This window comes from Dama dama, chromosome 15 (assembly GCF_033118175.1).
Source record: "Dama dama isolate Ldn47 chromosome 15, ASM3311817v1, whole genome shotgun sequence".
Classification (NCBI taxonomy): domain Eukaryota; kingdom Metazoa; phylum Chordata; class Mammalia; order Artiodactyla; family Cervidae; genus Dama; species Dama dama.
Genome location: NC_083695.1, coordinates 57,228,066 through 57,248,394, shown reverse-complemented (window position 1 = coordinate 57,248,394; position 20,329 = coordinate 57,228,066). Strand labels below are relative to the sequence as shown.

The 20,329-nt window shown below is 37.4% G+C and overlaps 1 protein-coding gene across 1 annotated transcript; it reads right to left on the bottom strand.

Moving 5' to 3' along the window:
* Nucleotides 1-9,573: 9,573 nt before the first annotated feature.
* On the bottom strand, nucleotides 9,574-20,317 carry LOC133070702 (gastric triacylglycerol lipase). The gene is made up of 9 exons (XM_061163094.1): nucleotides 20,216-20,317; nucleotides 19,884-20,001; nucleotides 18,670-18,868; nucleotides 17,474-17,583; nucleotides 15,104-15,240; nucleotides 13,109-13,255; nucleotides 11,854-11,925; nucleotides 11,368-11,439; nucleotides 9,574-9,810 (listed from the first exon to the last, which is right to left on the bottom strand). Exons 1-9 carry the CDS (start codon nucleotides 20,315-20,317, stop codon nucleotides 9,574-9,576), a joined length of 1,194 nt encoding a protein of 397 aa, XP_061019077.1.
* Between the last annotated feature and the right edge of the window lie 12 nt (nucleotides 20,318-20,329).

Here is a 20,329-nt window from a genome sequence, read left to right as displayed (position 1 = left end):
GGAGCAGGGCAAGAGTGAATGAGATAGGTTCCAATTTCTAGTATTGTAGGTCCCCACTTTCTGAGACTACATGACCTACACGACCCAGACTTTGCAAGAAGCAAGCTGAGTTACAGAAGCAGAATGAGCAGGAGGTTATGTACCAATTTAACTTTTTCTCTTCAAATATACTACATAAAATGAGAATGTGCATGTGTGTGTATGTGCTAAGTCGCTTCAGTGATGTCTGATTCTTTGAGACCTTATGGACTGTTGGCCACCAGGTTCATCTGTCCATGAGATTCTCCAGGCAGGAACACTGGAATGGATCACCTTGCTCTCTTCCAGGGGATCTTACGGACTCAGGGATCAAACCTGCATCTCTTACATTTCCTGTACTAGCAGGTGGATTCTTTACCACTAGCGCCTCCTGGGAAGCCGCAATGAGAATAAGCAGTATCAATTGATAAAATGTGTATGACCTGATGTAAGAGGGAAAACTAACCAATCTGATCACATGGACCACAGCCTTGTCTAACTCAATGAAACTATGAGTCATGCCGTGTAGGGCCACCCAAGGTGGACAGGTCATGGTGGAGAGTTCTGACAAAACATGGCCCAGTGGAGAAGGGAATGGCAAACCACTTCAGTATTCTTGACTTGAGAACCCCATGAACAGTATGAAAAGACAAAAAAAAAAAAAAAAAAAAAAAGATAGGACACTGAAAAATGAACTCCCTAGGTCAGTAGGTACCCAATATGCTACTGGAGATCAGTGGAGAAATAACTCCAGAAAAATTGAAGAGACAGAGCCAATGCAAAAACAACACTGAGTTGTGGATGTGACTGGTGATGGAAGTAAAGTCTTATGCTGTAAAGAGCAATATTGCATAGGAACATGGAATGTTAGGTCCATGAATCAAGGCAAATTGTAAGTGGTCAAACAGGAGATGGTAAGAGTGAACGGTGACATTTTAGATATCAGTGAATTAAAATGAACTGGAGTGGGTGAATTTAACTCAGATGACCATTATATCTACTACTGTGGGCAAGAATCCCTTAGAAGAAATGGAGTAGGCATCATAGTCAACAAGAGTCTGAAATGCAGTACTTGGATGCAGTTTCAAAAATGACAGTATGATTTCTGTTCATTTCCAAGGCAAATCATTCAATATCACAGTAATCCAAGTCTATGCTCCCACCAGTAATGCTGAAGAAGCTGAAGTTGAATGGTTCTATGAAGACCTACAAGACCTTCTAGAATTAACACCAAAAAAAGATGTCCTTTTCATTATAGGGGACTGGAATACAAAAGTAGGAAGTCAAGAAACACCTGGAGTAACAGGCAAATTTGGCCTTGGAGCACAAAATGACGAAGGGCAACAACTAATAGAGTTTAGCCTATTAAACTGGTCATGCAAACATGCTCTTTCAACAACACAAGAGAAGACTCTACACATGGACATCATCAGATGATCAATATTGAAAAAAAGATTGATTATGTTCTTTTCAGTCAAAGATAGAGAAGCTCTATATAGTCAGCAAAAACAAGACCCAGAGCTGACTGTGGCTCAGATCATGAACTCCTTATTGCCAAATTCAGACTTAAATTGAAGAAAGTAGGGAAAACCATTAGACCAGTCAGGTATGACCTAAATCAAATCCCTTATGATTATACAGTGGAAGTGAGAAATAGACTCAAGGGATTAGATCTGATAGAGTGCCTGAAGAACTATGGACAGAGGTTAATGCCATTGTACAGGAGGCAGGGATTAAGACCATCTCCAAGAAAAAGAAATGCAAAAAGGCAAAATGGTTGTCTGAGGAGGCCTTACAAATAGCTGTGAAAAGAAGAGAAGCCAAAAGCAAAGGAGAAAAGGAAAGATATACCCATTTGAATGCAGAGTTCCAAAGAATAGCAAGGAGAGATAAGGAAGCCTCCCTCAGTTTTCACTGCAAAGAAATAGAGGAAAACAATAGAATTGGAAAGACTAGAGATCTCTAAGAAAATTAGAGATACCAAGGGAACATTTCATGCAAAGATGGGCACAATAAAGGACAGAAATGGTATGGACCTCACAGAAGCAGAAGATATTAAGAAGAGGTGACAAGAATACACAGAAGAACTATATAAAAAATATCTTCATGACCCAGGTAATCAAGATGGTGTGGTCACTCACCTAGAGCCAGACATCCTGGAATGTGAAGTCAAGTGGACCTTAGGAAGCATCTTTACAAAAAAACTAGTGGAGGTGATGGAATTTGATTTGAGCTATTTCAAATCCTAAAGGATGATGCTGTGAAAATGCTGTATTCAATATGCCAGCAAATTAGGAGAACTCAGCAGCTGCCTCAGGACAGGAAAAGTTCAGTTTTCATTCCAATCCAAAGAAAGGCAATGCCAAAGAATGCTCAAACTACTGCACAGTTGCAGTCATCTCACACACTAGCAAAGTAATTCTCAAATACTCCAAGTCAGGCTTCAACAGTACGTGAACTGTGAACTTCCAGATGTTCAAGCTGGATTTAGAAAAGGCAGAGGAACCAGAGATCAAATTGCCAACATCTGTTGGATCATAGAAGAAGAAAGAGAATTCCAGAAAAACTTCTGTTTTGTTGACTATGCCAAAGCCTTTGACTGTGTGGATCACAAGAAACTGTGATTTCTTGCAGTACACTGTGAAACTTTTTGAACTGTGAAAATTCATAAAGAGATGGGAATATCAGACCACCTGACTTGCCTCCTGAGAACTGTGTATGCAGGTCAGGAAGCAATAGTTAGAACTGGACATGGAACAACAGAGTGATTCCAACTAGGGAAAGGAGAATGTCAAGGCTGTATATTGTCACCCTGCTTATTTAACTTATATGCAGAATACCTCGTGCAAAATGCTGGACTGGATGAAGCACAAGCTGGAATCAAATTTGCCGTGAGAAATATCAATAGCCTCAGATATGCAGATGGTACTACCCTTACAGCAGAAAGTGAAAAAAAAATTAAAGAGCCTCTTGATGAAAGTGAAAGAGGAAAGTGAAAAATTTGGCTTAAAGCTCAACATTCAGAAAACTAAGATCATGGCATCTTGTCTCATCACTTCATGAAAATAGATGGGGAAACAGTGGAAACAGGGACAGATTTTATTTTGGGGGGGGCTCCAAAATCACTGTAGATGGTGACTGCAGCCATGATATTAAAAGACGATTGCTCCTTAGAAGAAAAAGTTATGACCAACTAAAAGCAGAGACATTACTTTGCCAACAAAGGTCCATCTTGTCAAAGCTATGGTTTTTCCAATAGTCATGTATGGATGTGAGAGTTGGACTATAAAGAAAGCTGAGTGCAGAAGAATTGATACTTTTGAACTGTGGTGTTGGAGAAGACTCTTGAGAGTCTTGGACTGCAAGGAGATCCAACTAGTCCATCCTAAAAGAAATCAGTCCTGAGTGTTCATTGGAAGTACTGATGCTGAAGTTGAAACTCCAAATCTTTGGCTACCTGATGCAAAGAACTGACTCATTTGAAAAGACCCTGATGTTGGGAAAGATTGAAGGCAGGAGGAGAAGGGGACAACAGAGGATGAGATTGTTGGATGGCTTCACCAACTCAGTGGATTGAGTTTGAGTAAACTCTAGGAGTTGGTGATGGATAGGGAGGCCTGGTGTGCTGCAGTCCACGGGGTCACAAAGATTGAGCAACTGAACTGAACTGAAAGATACATTACTTATCAGATTCAATGAATAGATTACAATAGATGTAGGTAGTTTAGAAATGTGAGTTTCCGATTCTAAAGCATAGCCAGAGGAAAGCAAATCAACAACATCAAGCAACGCGACAAAATGTTATCTTTTTAATAGACATAGAACAGAGATTCTCAAGTATTTCTGACTAGCAGCATCAGTGTCACCTGGGAAATTGTTAGAAAAAGATACTTTTAGGCTCATCCCAGACCTATTGAGTTAGAAACACATGGGGTTAGTCCTGGCAATTTGTGTTTGTAAAACCTTTCAATAGATTCTGATGTACACTAAAGGTTGCCACTGCAAGAATATTTTCCAGGATATTTCTGCACTTCTTAGGTTAGTTTTTTCCTAGATTTTCCCCCCAAGGATATTTGTATAGCCAAGAGCTCTGAAAGACAGCCATAATAGCTCTCTCCAAGATAGAAGGTAGGTTGGTTCTTGACCAATATGATAAAGAAAATATCTCTTGGGGGAAGTGAGATAGGTTTGCTCGCTGCCTCTCCCCATAAGTTTAGGGGTTTCCTAAGCATAACAATCCTCACTGTGACATGGATACAATGTATGTCCAATGTTCATCTAGGTCTGCCTTCACATTATCCCTATGGGTTTTAAGGATCAAGAAAAGTGTGAAGGTCATGAGGTCTGCTGTTCAGTAGACAGTACACTTAATGTTACTGTTCTATGAACTTCTCGCTAAGTAGGTTAGTCCAGCCTAAAGCTAAGTTTTTTTTTGTTTGTTTGTTTTGTTTTGTTTTGTTTTATTAGTTGGAGGCTAATTACTTCACAACATTTCAGTGGGTTTTGTCATACATTGATATGAATCAGCCATAGATTTACACGTATTCCCCATCCTGATCCCCCCTCCCACCTCCCTCTCCACCCGATTCCTCTGGGTCTTCCCAGTGCACCAGGCCCGAGCACTTGTCTCTTGCATCCCACCTGGGCTGGTGATCTGTTTCACCATAGATAGTATACATGCTGTTCTTTTGAAATATCCCACCCTCACATTCTCCCACAGAGTTCAAAAGTCTGTTCTGTACTTCTGTGTCTCTTTTTCTGTTTTGCATATAGGGTTATCGTTACCATCTTTCTAAATTCCATATATATGTGTTAGTATGCTGTAATGTTCTTTATCTTTCTGGCTTACTTCACTCTGCATAAGGGGCTCCAGTTTCATCCATCTCATTAGGACTGATTCAAATGAGTTCTTTATAACGGCTGAGTAATATTCCATGGTGTATATGTACCATAGCTTCCTTATCCATTCATCTGCTGATGGGCATCTAGGTTGCTTCCATGTCCTGGCTATTATAAACAATGCTGCGATGAACATTGGGGTGCACGTGTCTCTTTCAGATCTGGTTTCCTCAGTGTGTATGCCCAGAAGTGGGATTGCTGGGTCATATGGTAGGTCTATTTCCAGTTTTTTAAGAAATCTCCACACTGTTTTCCATAGCGGTTGTACTAGTTTGCATTCCCACCAACAGTGTAAGAGGGTTCCCTTTTCTCCACACCCTCTCCAGCATTTATTGCTTGTAGACTTTTGGATAGCAGCCATCCTGACTGGCGTGTAATGATACCTCATTGTGGTTTTGATTTGCATTTCTCTAATAATGAGTGATGTTGAGCATCTTTTCATGTGTTTGTTAGCCATCTGTATGTCTTCTTTGGAGAAATGTCTGTTTATTTCTTTGGCCCATTTTTTGATTGGGTCATTTATTTTTCTGGAATTGAGCTGCAGGAGTTGCTTGTATATTTTTGAGATTAATCCTTTGTCTGTTTCTTCATTTGCTATTATTTTCTCCCAATCTGAGGGCTATCTTTTCACCTTACTTATAGTTTCCTTTGTAGTGCAAAAGCTTTTCAGTTTCATTAGGTCCCATTTGTTTAGTTCTGCTTTTATTTCCAATATTCTGGGAGGTGGGTCATAGAGGATCTTGCTTTGATTTATGTCGGAGAGTGTTTTGCCTATGTTCTGCTCTAGGAGTTTTATAGTTTCTCGTCTTACATTTAGATCTTTAATTCATTTTGAGTTTATTTTTGTGTATGGTGTTAGAAAGTGTTCTAGTTTCATTCTTTTACAAGTGGTTGACCAGTTTTCCCAGTACCACTTGTTAAAGAGGTTGTCTTTTTTCCATTGTATATCCTTGCCTCCTTTGTCAAAGATAAGGTGTCCATAGGTTCGTGGATTTATCTCTGGGCTTTCTATTCTGTTCCATTGATCTATATTTCTGTCTTTGTGCCAGTACCATACTGTCTTGATGACTGTGGCTTTGTAGTAGAGTCTGAAGTCAGGCAGGTTGACTCCTCCAGTTCCATTCTTCTTTCTCAAGATTACTTTGGCTATTCGAGGTTTTTTGTATTTCCATATAAATTGTGAAATTCTTTGTTCTAGTTCTGTGAAAAATACCGTTGGTAGCTTGATAGGGATTGCATTGAATCTATAGACTGCTTTGGGTAGAATAGCCATTTTGACAATATTGATTCTTCCAATCCATGAACACGGTATGTTTCTCCATCTGTTTGTGTCCTCTTTGATTTCTTTCATCAGTGTTTTATAGTTTTCTATGTATAGGTCCTTTGTTTCTTTAGGTAGATATACTCCTAAGTATTTTATTCTTTTTGTTGCAATGGTGAATGGTATTGTTTCCTTAATTTCTCTTTCTGCTTTTTCATTGTTAGTATATAGGAATGCAAGGGATTTCTGTGTGTTAATTTTATATCCTGCAACTTTACTATATTCATTGATTAGCTCTAGTAATTTTCTGGTAGAGTCTTTAGGGTTTTCTATGTAGAGGATCATGTCATCTGCAAACAGTGAGAGTTTCACTTCTTCTTTTCCTATCTGGATTCCTTTTACTTCTTTTTCTGCTCTGATTGCTGTGGCCAAAACTTCCAACACTATGTTGAATAGTAGTTTGAGAGTGGGCACCCTTGTCTTGTTCCTGATTTCAGGGGAAATGCTTTCAATTTTTCACCATTGAGGGTGATGCTTTCTGTGGGTTTGTCATATATAGCTTTTATTATGTTGAGGTATGTTCCTTCTATTCCTGCTTTTTGGAGAGTTTTAATCATAAATGAGTGTTGAATTTTGTCAAAGGCTTTCTCTGCATCTATTGAGATAATCATATGGTTTTTATCTTTCAATTTGTTAATGTGGTGTATTACATTGATTGATTTGTGGATATTAAAGAATCCTTGCATTCCCTGGATAAAGCCCACTTGGTCATGGTGTATGATTTTTTTAATATGTTGTTGGATTCTGTTTGCTAGAATTTTGTTAAGGATTTTTGCATCTATGTTCATCAGTGATATTGGCCTGTAGTTTTCTTTTTTTGTGGCATCTTTGTCTGGTTTTGGAATTAGGGTGATGGTGGCCTCATAGAATGAGTTTGGAAGCTTACCTTCATCTGCAATTTTCTGGAAGAGTTTGAGTAAGATAGGTGTTAACTCTTCTTTAAATTTTTGATAGAATTCAGCTGTGAAGCCATCTGGTCCTGGGCTTTTGTTTGCTGGAAGATTTTTGATGACAGTTTCGATTTCCTTGCTTGTGATGGGTCTGTTAAGATCTTCTATTTCTTCCTGGTTCAGTTTTGGAAAGTTATACTTTTCTAAGAATTTGTCCATTTCATCCAAGTTGTCCATTTTATTGGCATAGAGCTGCTGGTAGTAGTCTCTTATGATCCTTTGTATTTCAGTGTTGTCTGTTGTGATCTCTCCAGTTTCATTTCTAATTTTGTTAATTTGTTTCTTCTCTCTTTGTTTCTTAATGAGTCTTGCTAATGGTTTGTCAATTTTGTTTATTTTTTCAAAAAACCAGCTTTTAGCTTTGTTGATTTTTGCTATGGTCTCTTTAGTTTCTAAGTTTTATTAAATCTGGTATTTAAGAACAACAACAAAATGATCTTAATACATAGTGCTTTGGAGTTATTAAAGTAATAATGGGTCATATTAGTTGAATGCTATCATGGATCATGTATCAATTATATTAAACTCTCTGGAACAGAGAAGACATTCAACAGATAGTTGTTCAAAATGAATACAGAAATCCCCACAATGCTTTGAGATTGAAAGATAGATCCATATTTACTGTAGACCTTGCTATGTTACCAACATATATATATATAGTTATATATATGTTATATATAGTTGACTTGCCTATAGTTTATTTCAGATATAATTTGATATCTTTGATGAGGCTTTGGATTCATTGTTATTATGAGCAACCCATCTGAAAACTAATTAGGGTGGATTACCTAAGCAGACAGTTCTCATCTATATTTTAATTTGCTTCCCTAAGTGCTATTTTCAAAAGGAAATTCTAGAGTGGCATCCTCTTTGTATGCCTTAAATACTTTTTCCTGTTTGGTTTAGATTATACATGGCTTTTGTGATCTGATTTCTTTGAGTGGGGCTGCAACAATGACCAGCTGAGACACAGCAAAGCAGATGAGTTTTGCATCTGAAAGCACAAATCCTTTCCTATATCTTCTAATATTTTTCACTCTTTACTTTTTTCTCACCTCTATTCCTTCTCCCTCCTTCTAATATCTACTTAGCTACTTTTACCTTCTTTCACACTAGCAGACAAAACTCCCATTCAACTGGCATTTTCCCCTTACTAGATGTCTATGTAGAGCCTAGTAACTCAGACATCCAATATTACTCTGAGTAATACTTTATAAAATCCTAAGCATCACCTTGTCCCATTTCCCCTCTTTGATAACTCTAGAAATATGTAATTTGAAAATGCAACAGAGCTGTGTAATCAACTTTGTGCAGAAGAGTATTTGAACTAGAATATGTGGATTTCAGCTCTGACAATGCCAATCATATATCCTTTATTAAAGTGCTCAACCTTTATGAAATTCAATATCCTCATTTGGAAAATGATGGGGATTAAACTAGGTAATATTTAGCATCTTTTAATTTTAGATTATCTTGATTTTTAAAAATATGAATTGCATCATATCTAATAAGTTTTAGATCATAAACAGTTCAGAAATATTGATCTTCCTGTAAGTTATACCCAGGACATGAATACATACTTGTAATGCCAAAATAAATTAGACCAAATTTTGGAGGGGAATGTGAACAACAATATGATGGTGCAAAGTAAGAGGTGTATATGAGGCACAACTCAGGGAGGGTGTGTACTCAAGGCATCTGGTGAGTAGAACCTAGGGATGGAGCTAAATATCCTAGAATGCCCAGGACAATAAAAAGAAATCTGTCCGAAAACATCAACAATATTGAGGTTAAGAAATCCATTACCGCCCAAGTCCCTGAGCTGGAGTTGCCAGTTGCTTCCTAACCTACCTATGTTCTTTTCTCTCTAGAAAGGGAAAGTGAGCTGATCTCAATTCAACTTACAGTCTACTTTACCTTTTCATCGAGTGTAACAGTCAAAAGAGCAAGTGATAGCCCGACTGCACAAATGAAGAGACTAAACTTTAGCAACAGAAGATGATAGAAAACAATCTACTCAATCTCCAAGTGTGCCAAAGAGGCATCAGTAGTCAATCCCAGGACTGTCTCTTGGCAACACTCATGATTCAAGGCTCATTGTCTACCTGGAGTTTAGAAGAAACCCGAGTGGGAGGATTGGAAGAGAAGTTTCACCTCCCTGAGATCACAGTCTCTCAAGAGTTTCTAGATACATTTCCAGGTGAAAAAATAATTTTAAGCTTTTTTTTTCAATTAAAAATGACCAATGAAAAGTTTGTTGATGCTAATATATTTTGAAAGTCAACATTACAGAAAGAAGCATTGCATTTAAAACAGTACAGAAATCATGTGGGAGAGAAGAAACTATTTTGGAAAAAGTAAATGAATAATTCTCTAATCCCAAAACTACTTTTTGTCTTCTGCCATCAAAGAAACAATTTCATTGTAAACTTCTTGAGGTGCATCCATTGCCCAGATGAAGTCCAAGTGATTGTAATTTGGAATTTCTTTGTGGTAAATGAGATTAGAGAGCTTTGAAAGCAAAAGATCAACATCCTGAGGGTCAGCCAACAGATCATTGCCACCACTCCATACTGCAATTGGGACATTCATGGCTGTTAAATTGTAGATGGGAGGTGTGGGCTAAAACACAAGAGGAAAGCAATCAGAATTTTCATAAGTAAATGCACTTTAAACTCAATATTTATTCAGTGGGTAAATCAGATATCACCTAAAATATTGAGATATAATTTATATATAACATTATATTTGTTGCAAATGCACAGCAGTGATTCCACACATGTATACATTGTAAAATGATGACAACAAAAAATCTAGTTAACATCTAACCACCGTGTGCAGTTTTACATATATATATAGAGAGAGAGAGAGAGAAAGAAAGAGAATTTTTAAGATTTAATGTCTTTTAAGTTTCAAATGTACAGTACAGTATTAGTAACTATAGTCTCCACACTGTAATTGCATCTCCAGGTCTTACTTATTTTATGACTGGAAGTTCATACTTGTTGACCACCTTAATCCATTTTGCCCATGCCTCTAGCAACCACCAATCTGTTTTCTCTATTAGTTCCAGTTTTTTTATGTTTTAGATTCCACATTTAAGTGAGGTCATATAATATTTATCTGTGCATGAATAACTTATTTCATTTAGCATAATATTGTCAAGGTCCATCCTTGTTGTTATAAGCGGCATGACCCAGTTTCATAATTAAATCTTAAGAATTTAAAGACTCAAAAGGTATAAGTGTCTCAAAATGACCTAAGTCATTTATTTTTACTTTGTCTGACTTCCCAGTATAGTCATTGGAAAGGTAGTCAGTTGGTTAAATGAGTTGTATTTTAAATACTTGCCTGATTTTTACTAAATATAGGTTCAAATTCTTAGAAAATCTATCAGTAGCCCCATTTCAATAAAATCACCGTTCACACAGATTTTAAAGACATTCATAACGCAGACCAATGGGACAAGAAAATCACTACGAATTTTCCCTCTGTTCACAGAAACTTTGTTAGTTTTTAAAGATGACATTCTCAAGAATTCTGATTCAATACATTAAAATTTCTTTACCCTTATGTAATAACCAATTCACAAAGAAATGTTTTATTATATGTAATTTTTTGGTAGTATTTTGATACTTTATTATGCTCCTTTATATGTTAGATAGAAGGGAAAAGTGTGGAGAATATCCATGAAAATAAACCCACTTTTCCTCACTCATATGCCACTGTTAGAAGTGTTTTCCAGAACCAGCTTCTGGATCTTAAATTATCATCACTTCCCCAGTTAGCTGAAACCATCCTGAGCTGTGTTTGGCTTGGTTGCAGGGAGCATGGAGTTGGGAGTGGGTGTTTCACCCCCTTCCCCGCCCAGGATGGAGTCTGGTTACTAGTGTTAAGAGCCCAGGACAAAGGCAGCATCTGAGGCGCTGATGGTTCCTGATTCTTCCCCTGGGCCTTCATGCTCCAGTGTCTGTGCTCATTCAAGCTGCCCTCAAGGTAACGCATGACTGCAATAAGAAACTTCCAGAACTCATCACCCCTCGTGGCATTAGACAGACTTGTGATGTCTGGACAGCAAGCTGACTTTGGAAAATACATATAAAGTTATCGCAATTTCATCTTTAACCTTTTATATCTTTGTCTTTCAAAATGTGAATAACTTCTACTTAAGATGCTTACCTGATGATAATGCATTAGGTTCTGAAATGGGGCTCCCCAGTCAAAAGCTTGGAATTTCCCAGACTTAACAGCCTAATGGAGAGAAATAAAAACACTAAGAAATTCTAAAAAATTACTTGGCTATGTGAATAATAACATACCAACATTTCCAAGTACTTTACTTTAAATTTAAATATTATTTATTTTTTTCTCATTCCAAGAATAAAGACTATGAATCCTCCAGAACAACTGATTCAAGCTTAAAAGCAGCTCTGCTTGAAATAATTTTTCTTGCCACTCAAGTCATGAAACTCATTTATTTCTAGCTACCCAAAGCACCTATTTTTATAGGATTTTCATGCACATGGATTGATCATTTCACCTGGTAGTCCCATGCCAGAAAAATTCCCTGCTAGGAATCTTTGACAGACTATTTTAAGACTTTGCTTTAGGTAGATTGGTGATGGTTTAGGCCCACAAGAAAGTTTTAACAGCTTGAAATGATACCTGTCTCCAGTGGAGGGTGTTTTGAACAGAAGTTCCTGCTGGATTATGTGCTATATACACATCTAAGCGACTCTAGAAAGCAAACACATAAGCACACAGACACACTTAGATATACGTTCAGTTTCTTGAAAACACCTAAGACCTAAATTTTTCTGATCCATATCAAGTTTTACCAGCAGCATTACTGGCAGGATATGAGCAAAAGAGTTGTACATCACTTTATGGCTTGCAAACTCTGATTATATGGACTAATTTCAAGGATGTATAACTGAACTAAACAATTTTGAGTGAGAATAGTTGTCAATGGATAATACAAAACATGAAAAATGTGATATACTATGAGCTAGATTGTTTTTTTCTATGATCTACATATGTTGGGGCTTTCCAGGTGGCACTAATGGTAAGGAATCTGCCTGTCAGTGCAGGACACACAAGACACAGGTTCAATCCCTGGGTCAGGAAGATCCCCTGGGATACAAAGTAGCAACCCACTGGAGTATTCTTGCCTGGGAGATTCTATGGACAGAAGAACCTGGTGGGCTACAGTCCATGGGACTGCAAAGAATTAGACATCACTGAGCACAGTCCTATTTTACATATGTTAGCTCATTTAATCTTCACAATGACTCATTCCATGGATAAGGAATCAAAATGAAGGAGTTCAAGTGTGTTGCAAAATTAGGAGCTGAATTATGCTTTTAACCTGAATCCATATTTTTAACTTCTTTTCAATACTGCATTATGTTGTATGTGTTTTTAAACATCCACTTGGTGCAAAGCAAATGAAATAGAAGGTAAAGAGTATGGACAAGATCTTACTTAACGAGTTGCTCTGAAAGAAGTTTTCGAAAGTGTATAAGGTTGACTGTCAGCATCAAAATATTTTAAATAATATTTGTCCAATATCTAGACATATTTTTCCTAGAGAGGAACCTGACAACATGGTTCAATACCTCACCTCACAGAATTTAAATGTCACACCAATTTTCAGGTGATCAGAAGTGAGTAGTGAGTTTTCTGTTTCTGTTTTTTCTACAAGCTGTTTACCTCAGGGCACAATGAGGTGATGGAAAGAACCTGGAGGCTAAAAACTAGGAGCCATGACTTGTGATTTCTCTTGGGCTTATCTGCATATTGGACAGAATTTTGAAGTGACTCCTGTTTCTAATAAAGTACCATTCCTGATTGATGATAAGACAAGGAATCAAGAGAGTTGCTCAAAATAATCAGAATAGAAATTTCAGGGCATACAAACCATGTTAAAGTTTTTATTGTCAACTCCAGTAATGGCAAACAAGGCATTCTTACAAAGGACATCCAGTGTCTCACGGGAGCACACTTCAACACCAAGAAATTGCTCAAAAACATTGTGTGGGTAGAACATTTTGTTACCAAATATAATCTGAAAAATAAAAGCATCATTACAGATTTGCAAACAACAAGCTGCAGAAAAGATTTCTTAATTTGTCTAGTTTACTGCAGAAATAGATATTATAATGTCTATTTCAATATTTCTATATGTTGTCTTAGGAAGTTTAAATACTTTCTTTCATTGAATCCCCATGATAAAGATGTGGAATGGACAGGGCATATATGAATACTGGATATTTATTGTTGCATTGAGAACTGTACTGGCTGATGAAGTGTAATGCATAAGGAGGTACAGTCTAGTTGGGTAATAGGAGCTATGGGATTAAATCATAAAACAACATTGTAGAGTATCAAAACTAAGTTCCAAGATGTGTGATTTCAGCAATAAATGACAAAAAATCAGCAGGGAAAAGGATGACTTCAAGCCATATTTTCATGAAAACATTAAAAAGACAAAGAGGTTTGGTAGCTTAATAACTGAAAGGACTCACCCTGATTGTTCTTGAGGAAGGTTGACACTTTGCTACCACGATTTCATTTTATTTATTTTTTATTGAAGTATAGTTGACTTACAATATTATATTAGTTTCAGTTATATGACTTAGTGACTCCATATTTTCAAAATTACACCCAAAGTTTCAAAATTATACACATACAAAGCTATTATAAACTATTGACCATTTTCTCTCTTCTGGACTTTATATCCATGTGATTTATTTATTTATTACTGGTAGTTTGTACTCTGTCATCCCCATTTTATACAAGAGAACAAAAGGCTAATAAATAGTCAGGGTCCTGGTCTAGTGAGAACTGGATTGCAGCTAGAATCCTGATCCAAGCCTCAAGATTTTGACTTAAGGTCTAATGCTTTTTATTTTTTTTTAATCCCCTCTCTACACTGCCTGTCAGAAATTCTGAGTATAAGTAAAAAGTAAACATGTTCTGAATCAGTGCAGCCAGTAAATATATTCAGGGTCATAACAATTTTACATTTTGAGTAAAAGTTTTACAAATATAGTTGCAGGTAAAAATCTTTTAGGTTTTAGACATCTGTGTTAGTTCAGTGAGAAAAAAATGAATAGCACACACCTAAGTGAAAAAAAAATATGAATAGCGCACAACCATAGAAAAAGATGGCATCATTAAATTTTGTAGCCTGAGGCAAACTGATCTCCTAAAGGAGTGTGTGTGTGTGTGTGTGTGTGTGTGTGTGTGTTGGTTTCAGTGAGTGGGAGAAGTTGGTGATTAAACTTTGGATAAAGGAAAGATTATTAAATCCCTAACATGTATGCCTACATAATATCTACAGTTTATTGAAATCTATTCTACTACCCTACGAAATCCCTGTTTAAAGAGAGAAGAGTTCTTAGGAATAAGACTTGGAAAACCAAGGGTATTTGATGAGGTGTCTCCAAGTTCTTGCTTTACTTCACCCCTGCTATTTTACTCTTTCTCTCCTTTTCCTTTCCCTTCCCTTTCTTTCCTGTTCTTCCTCTTCCCACTTTTCATAGACCGGGTAGTTTAGGTATCTTATTTGATTTTTTTGTGTTGCTTTTAGCTCCTCTTCCCCAGGCTGAGGGTGGAAACACAGCCATGAAGGCTTGTGTGGATACTTGGTAAAGAAACACCCACAAAGGAGCAAAAACACTCCCAGGTGTTGCTAGCACACAAAGAAATGGAGAATTTAAAAAAGCGGGGATCTCTTAAACTATAAAGGGGATTCGAACATAGTCAGTGCTATTCAAGATATAATATAAACACATTCCTTTCCATTCTTGGATATAAACACAATGGTCCACCAGCTGTTTGTTCCCTTTCTATCACTTTGAAATCCACAAACAATTCAATATCTTAGATCCAGTTAAAGGGAATCACATACCTTGAAGAGGAAGTGAGGAATAAGTGCAAGTTTGTTAAACAGGCTTTGGGTGTACTTCACTGTGGCAACTGGGGCTAATGCATAGAAGACTTTGATTTTTTCAGCCAGTGTGGGATTGGTAGAAAAGGCGATAAAACCTGAAACAGAACAAGGAATATGTGTAAAGGTAGGGATGTGTGTGTGTGTATGTGTGTGAATGTGTTTTACAAGTATGACATCATTACTTTGGACTTACTAAGGGTGCCATCTGGGACAACCTGAAATCAACAAAATGGTCAGATTTTAGTATATTTTGTTTTCATAGGTTCTCTCTGGGGACATGAGGTTTGCTGTTGTTTAGTTGCTAAGTCGTGTCTGACTCTTGCGACCACATGTGCTGGGACCTGCCAGGCTTCTCTGTCCAAGGGGTTTCCCTAGTGAGAATGCTGGAGTGGGCTGCCATTTCCTTCTCTATGGGATTTTCCCAACCCAGGGATCTGACTCACATCTCCCATTTGGCAGGAAGATTTTTTACGACTGAGCCACCTGGGATGCCCTGGACATGAGGTTAGAACTTTTCGAAAGTTACATTTAACTCTTTTATCTGTTTTTGAAACCAGGCCAACTTTAGAATAATCCCGTGGTAATAAAAGTGTTATAATTTATATTACAGCAGGTTTGGTTAAGCTTAAAATTATATCATAACAATGAGATAATTAACAATTAATATGAATAAGGTATATAAGTGGAAAGGTTAAAGCACAAATTTGAAATGTGTCAAAACAGAGTTTGAAACTTAGTTCTGTGGTTTATTAGCTTTGTGACCTTGGAAAAGAGACCTAAACTCTGAAAGTTTTAGTTTCCTCATCTAAAAATAGGTATAATGATGAATACTTCCTTAGGTTGTTTAGGAAATAATTAAGTTGAATCATGTAAAATATTTACCATGAACTAGTCACATAGTAATGCTTAAAAAATGAGTAGCTGAGATAATTCCAATATTTGTATACAATATTCTCAGCCCCTATCTGTTTTAATTGTTTTCATGAACAATAGCATATAAATAGACTAGGTTCTAATCAAAGAATTATTAACTTAAATTCTTTACAGCTGAATTTCATAGGACAATCTCTCCTTACTGTTAATAATGGCATGTTGACTAGACTTAAGAACAGCTTGAAACAAAACTTTTCAGATGTGCAAAACTTCAATAAAGCGAAAAAAAACACTTTTCAGGTTTGCGCAACTCAGTAATATCGAGCCTATCTCACTGAAAGAACATTCTATCCAACAGCACTGCGTTTGTCAAGGAGTTCTTTATCTGGCTTCCTAACTCTGAATATAAGAGCCAACAGGTCACCCAGAGTAGGCAGGAATCATTCGCAAGGAGAGTCAGTCTCCTCCCGCTAGAGTGTTAGCAGAAGCACCACTGACAGTGGGTGTCAGTGGGTCCATCGAGGGTCAGGACAGGCAACGTCTCAAAAGAAGCCTAATTCCATTTTAGATGCACTTCTATCAAGGATACTTAACTAAACTTCATGTACACAGCAGATTGACGTAGATGTAAATTAGAAGGCAGAAGAAACAACTTCCTGAAATTTATGAGTGTCGTGACACAATGACAAACTGTCCACTGGTGAGTAAGAAGAATGGAAATGTTCAAAATTTAAATACTCAAAAAAGCAGTAGCTTGGAGTTATTTTCTATCAGGACATATGGTTCTATTTACCTCAATAAATCTTAAGGAAATTTCTGCATTTCAGCTAAGTGCAATAATTTTATAACCCTGTATCACTGAGAAAAGGTTAAGCTATGTCCAGCATGTTCTGTATAAAAGCATAAGAGTCAGTCATAAGCACCCCTCTGATGCTCCCCAAACTGACTCGCTGATTTATTTTTCTCTTCATAGAAAAATGCTACCATTATCTAGCATTGTATGTATTTTGCTTATCTTTTTCTCTGCCTCCACCTGCTAGACTATTAGTAGTAAAAAGACAGAGATTTTAAACTATTCACTTTTTTGCTGTATCCTTAGGATATGTTATATGAGACCTATAAATAGGGTTGACTGAATGAAATAAACTAACCAGAGACCATGTGGTACAAAGGTTCATGGCATTGGTTTGGATGTCAGATTGCTTGAACTGGGATCTGAGCTACCCTACTTATAATAACTAAGTTATCACTTACACGAACTATTTCATCACCCACTATATAGTTTGCCTATACATGCAATAGGAATAATAATGGCCTTATATCAGAGGGCTGTTTTAAACATTGCATTATATAATGAATGGAAAGCAATTAGCAAGCATGAAGACCAACATGCCTGCACGACCACTGGAAAAGGATCTATATGAACTACACTACTTGCTAATTGCTTTTACCTACCAATGGTGGTGCCTTGGGAATGGCCAACATAGTGTAGCTTCTCCTGTCCTGTTCTCTTTAAGATGAAATCAATTGTGGATGGAAGGTCATATTCAGCCATTTCATCAAAGCTGTAAAGAAAAAGACAAAATTAACTAAATACACATCTTTGTTATAATTTCCACAAGTCAAACCTATTTAAGCTAAAGCTTCCTTTGAAAAATAGAAAACCGGATGCTCTAAATATTGCTGCTTACAGACTATTTGAGTTTCAGGGGCTCTTTGGGGGTGACTTCCTGTAAAGAGCTGACATTATTTCTAAAGCACAGCATGATATCTGCAGTTTCATCCAATTTGAAACACCAAAGTATTTGTAGTTGGGGACTACTTCCATCCCTGAACCTGATTGTCAGATTTAATAATGACTTGTATTTAGTGTTCTACTACCATGTAATAAGAATAATTTCTCTATTTTATTCTTAACAAGTTATCCAGAATAATTTTTTGAAAATGAAGACAGGCTATGCCCCTCCCCTGTTAAAACCTTTCAGAGGCTTCTCATTATACTCAGAATGAGCTCCAAGGCCCTCACCATGACCTACACAGCCCACCCTGATCGGGGCGTGTCAGCATCTCTAGTCTCCTCTCCTCTCGGTTTTCCTCTTCCTCACTACACTTGGGACAGATGAACTTCCTTTCAGTTCCTAGTATTTTTAGAGGACCTTTGCGCCTCAGCTTCATCAACCAACTTCTCTTCTGTTCTCTACTTCCACTAGTAATTCCCAGAAATAAGGCACAAGAAGGTCAGTAGGAGAAAAATCTTTGATAATCTCTCCATGGTGTCTGAATTTCATTGTCTCCCCCTCCACTTTATTATTGCTGATGAGAGAGGTCCATGAACACCAGCTGGGTTTAAATCCATATGGATGTTCCTTTAGAATATGCTGAGGGCAACAAATTTCCTTGCTTATTCATTTTGCTCAATCCTGGTAGAAAAGCAGATTCAGGGAATCTCGTAACAGTGGGCACTGGGATCACAGTTAGGAGGAAAACTACCCTTGGAATGAGGTGTATGAAAAATCTAAAGGTAGATTAGAATCAAAGGACTTCCTTCTTCTCCTACTTGAAGTGTGACTTGTTAAGACATGACTGGATTGGAACAGTGAATACTGATGATTTTTAATTCAATATTTATTTTTAATTCTCTCTTTCTTTACCTGAAATCCCAGAATTCAGGGGAGTCTGTTGAATAGTATAAATGTTCCTGGGCCCAGGTGTTTCCTCTGCTGTTCCCCAGCCACACATCATAACCAGCATCTGCCAGCAGGAAGCCCAGGCTGTTGCTGGGCAGGTTGGAAATCCAGTTTGTGGCTGATCCAAGAAGACCATGCTGCAGAAACACAACAGGTCTCTGACCTAAAGAAGAAAATTATTATAAACTCACTCCTTATTCTCAGATAAACATGAATACAGGAAAACTAGAATTAAATAGGAAAAGGCAATGGCACCCCACTCCAGTACTCTTGCCTGGAAAATCCCATGGACGGAGGAGCCTGGTAGGTGGCGGTCCATGCGGTCGCTAAGAGTTGGAAATGACTGAGCGACTTCACTATCACTTTTCACTTTCACGCATTGGAGAAGGAAATGGCAACCCACTCCAATATTCTTGCCTGGAGAATCCCAGGGACGGGGGAACCTGGTGAGCTGCTGTCTACGGGATTGCACAGAGTTGGACACGACTGAAGCGACTTAGCAGTAGCAGAATTAAATAAATTTGCTTGGTGAGGTGAATATTTTAAAAATTGTTATCTTAATTGCCGTGATAGTTTCTCAGATGACAATGTGTACACCTGTATACTTTAAATTGTGTGCAGTTGGTTGTATGCCAATTAAACTCAAAAAGCTATTGAAAAATTATATCATAAGGAAATTCAGCATAATGTTAACTAAGGGGGTCTGCTATTCACGAACTCTGAGTTCCCACCCAGCACAACAAACTAAAATCATGGGCCAGTGTGCACATCATTGAAGCCAATGTAAATCTGGTGTCACTCAGACCCTCAGCTTAATCTCAGAAGTCCAAGGTGGTTCAAAGATTTTTCTTTCCCTGTGAGTAGCTTAATCTCATGTTCTATAATTAGAATACATTTGATTGGAACGTATTTGATTCAATATTCGAGACACTCATCTTTTTCCCTCATTCCAGTCCCCCCAAGCTTCCCTGGTGAGTCAGTGGTAAAGAAGCTTCCTGCCAACACAGGAGGTGTGAGTTCAGTTCCTGGGTGGGGAAGACCCCCTGGAGAAGGAAGTGGCAACCCACTTCAGTATTCTTGCCAGGATACTCCATGGACAGAGGACCCAGGCAGGCTACAGTCCATGGGATTGCAAAAGAGTGGAGTGCACTTAGTGACTGAACAACAACCAGTCCTACCTAAACGATTAGCATCATTCTTTCCATGAGGAATCCGATAGACCTGAAGGATATAGCCATCTGAAGTTATAACTTTATGCATCTCACTTGGGTAGCCCCAGTAGGAAATCATCTGACTCTGAATGGAGGAAAAAAAAATTAACTTCATGAGTTTACTGGGCCATTTTTATGATTCCTATCATAAAACTTCTTACTGATTGTTAACATATATTTTGTGAAGAAATATTTCAAGCTTTATAATAAAATATATTTTAAAAGAATTAATGAGAGCAAATAGCATCAATATCTTTGGAAGTGTTGTTTTTAAAATACTAGTGATATGAATTACTTACAACATTCATACTGGCTTCAGGGTTCTCAGCAATTTTTCCAAGTAAACAAAATGCATTTCCAGACATGTGGATGAAACACATTGTTACAAGTAGCCACCACATTTTCAACCTATT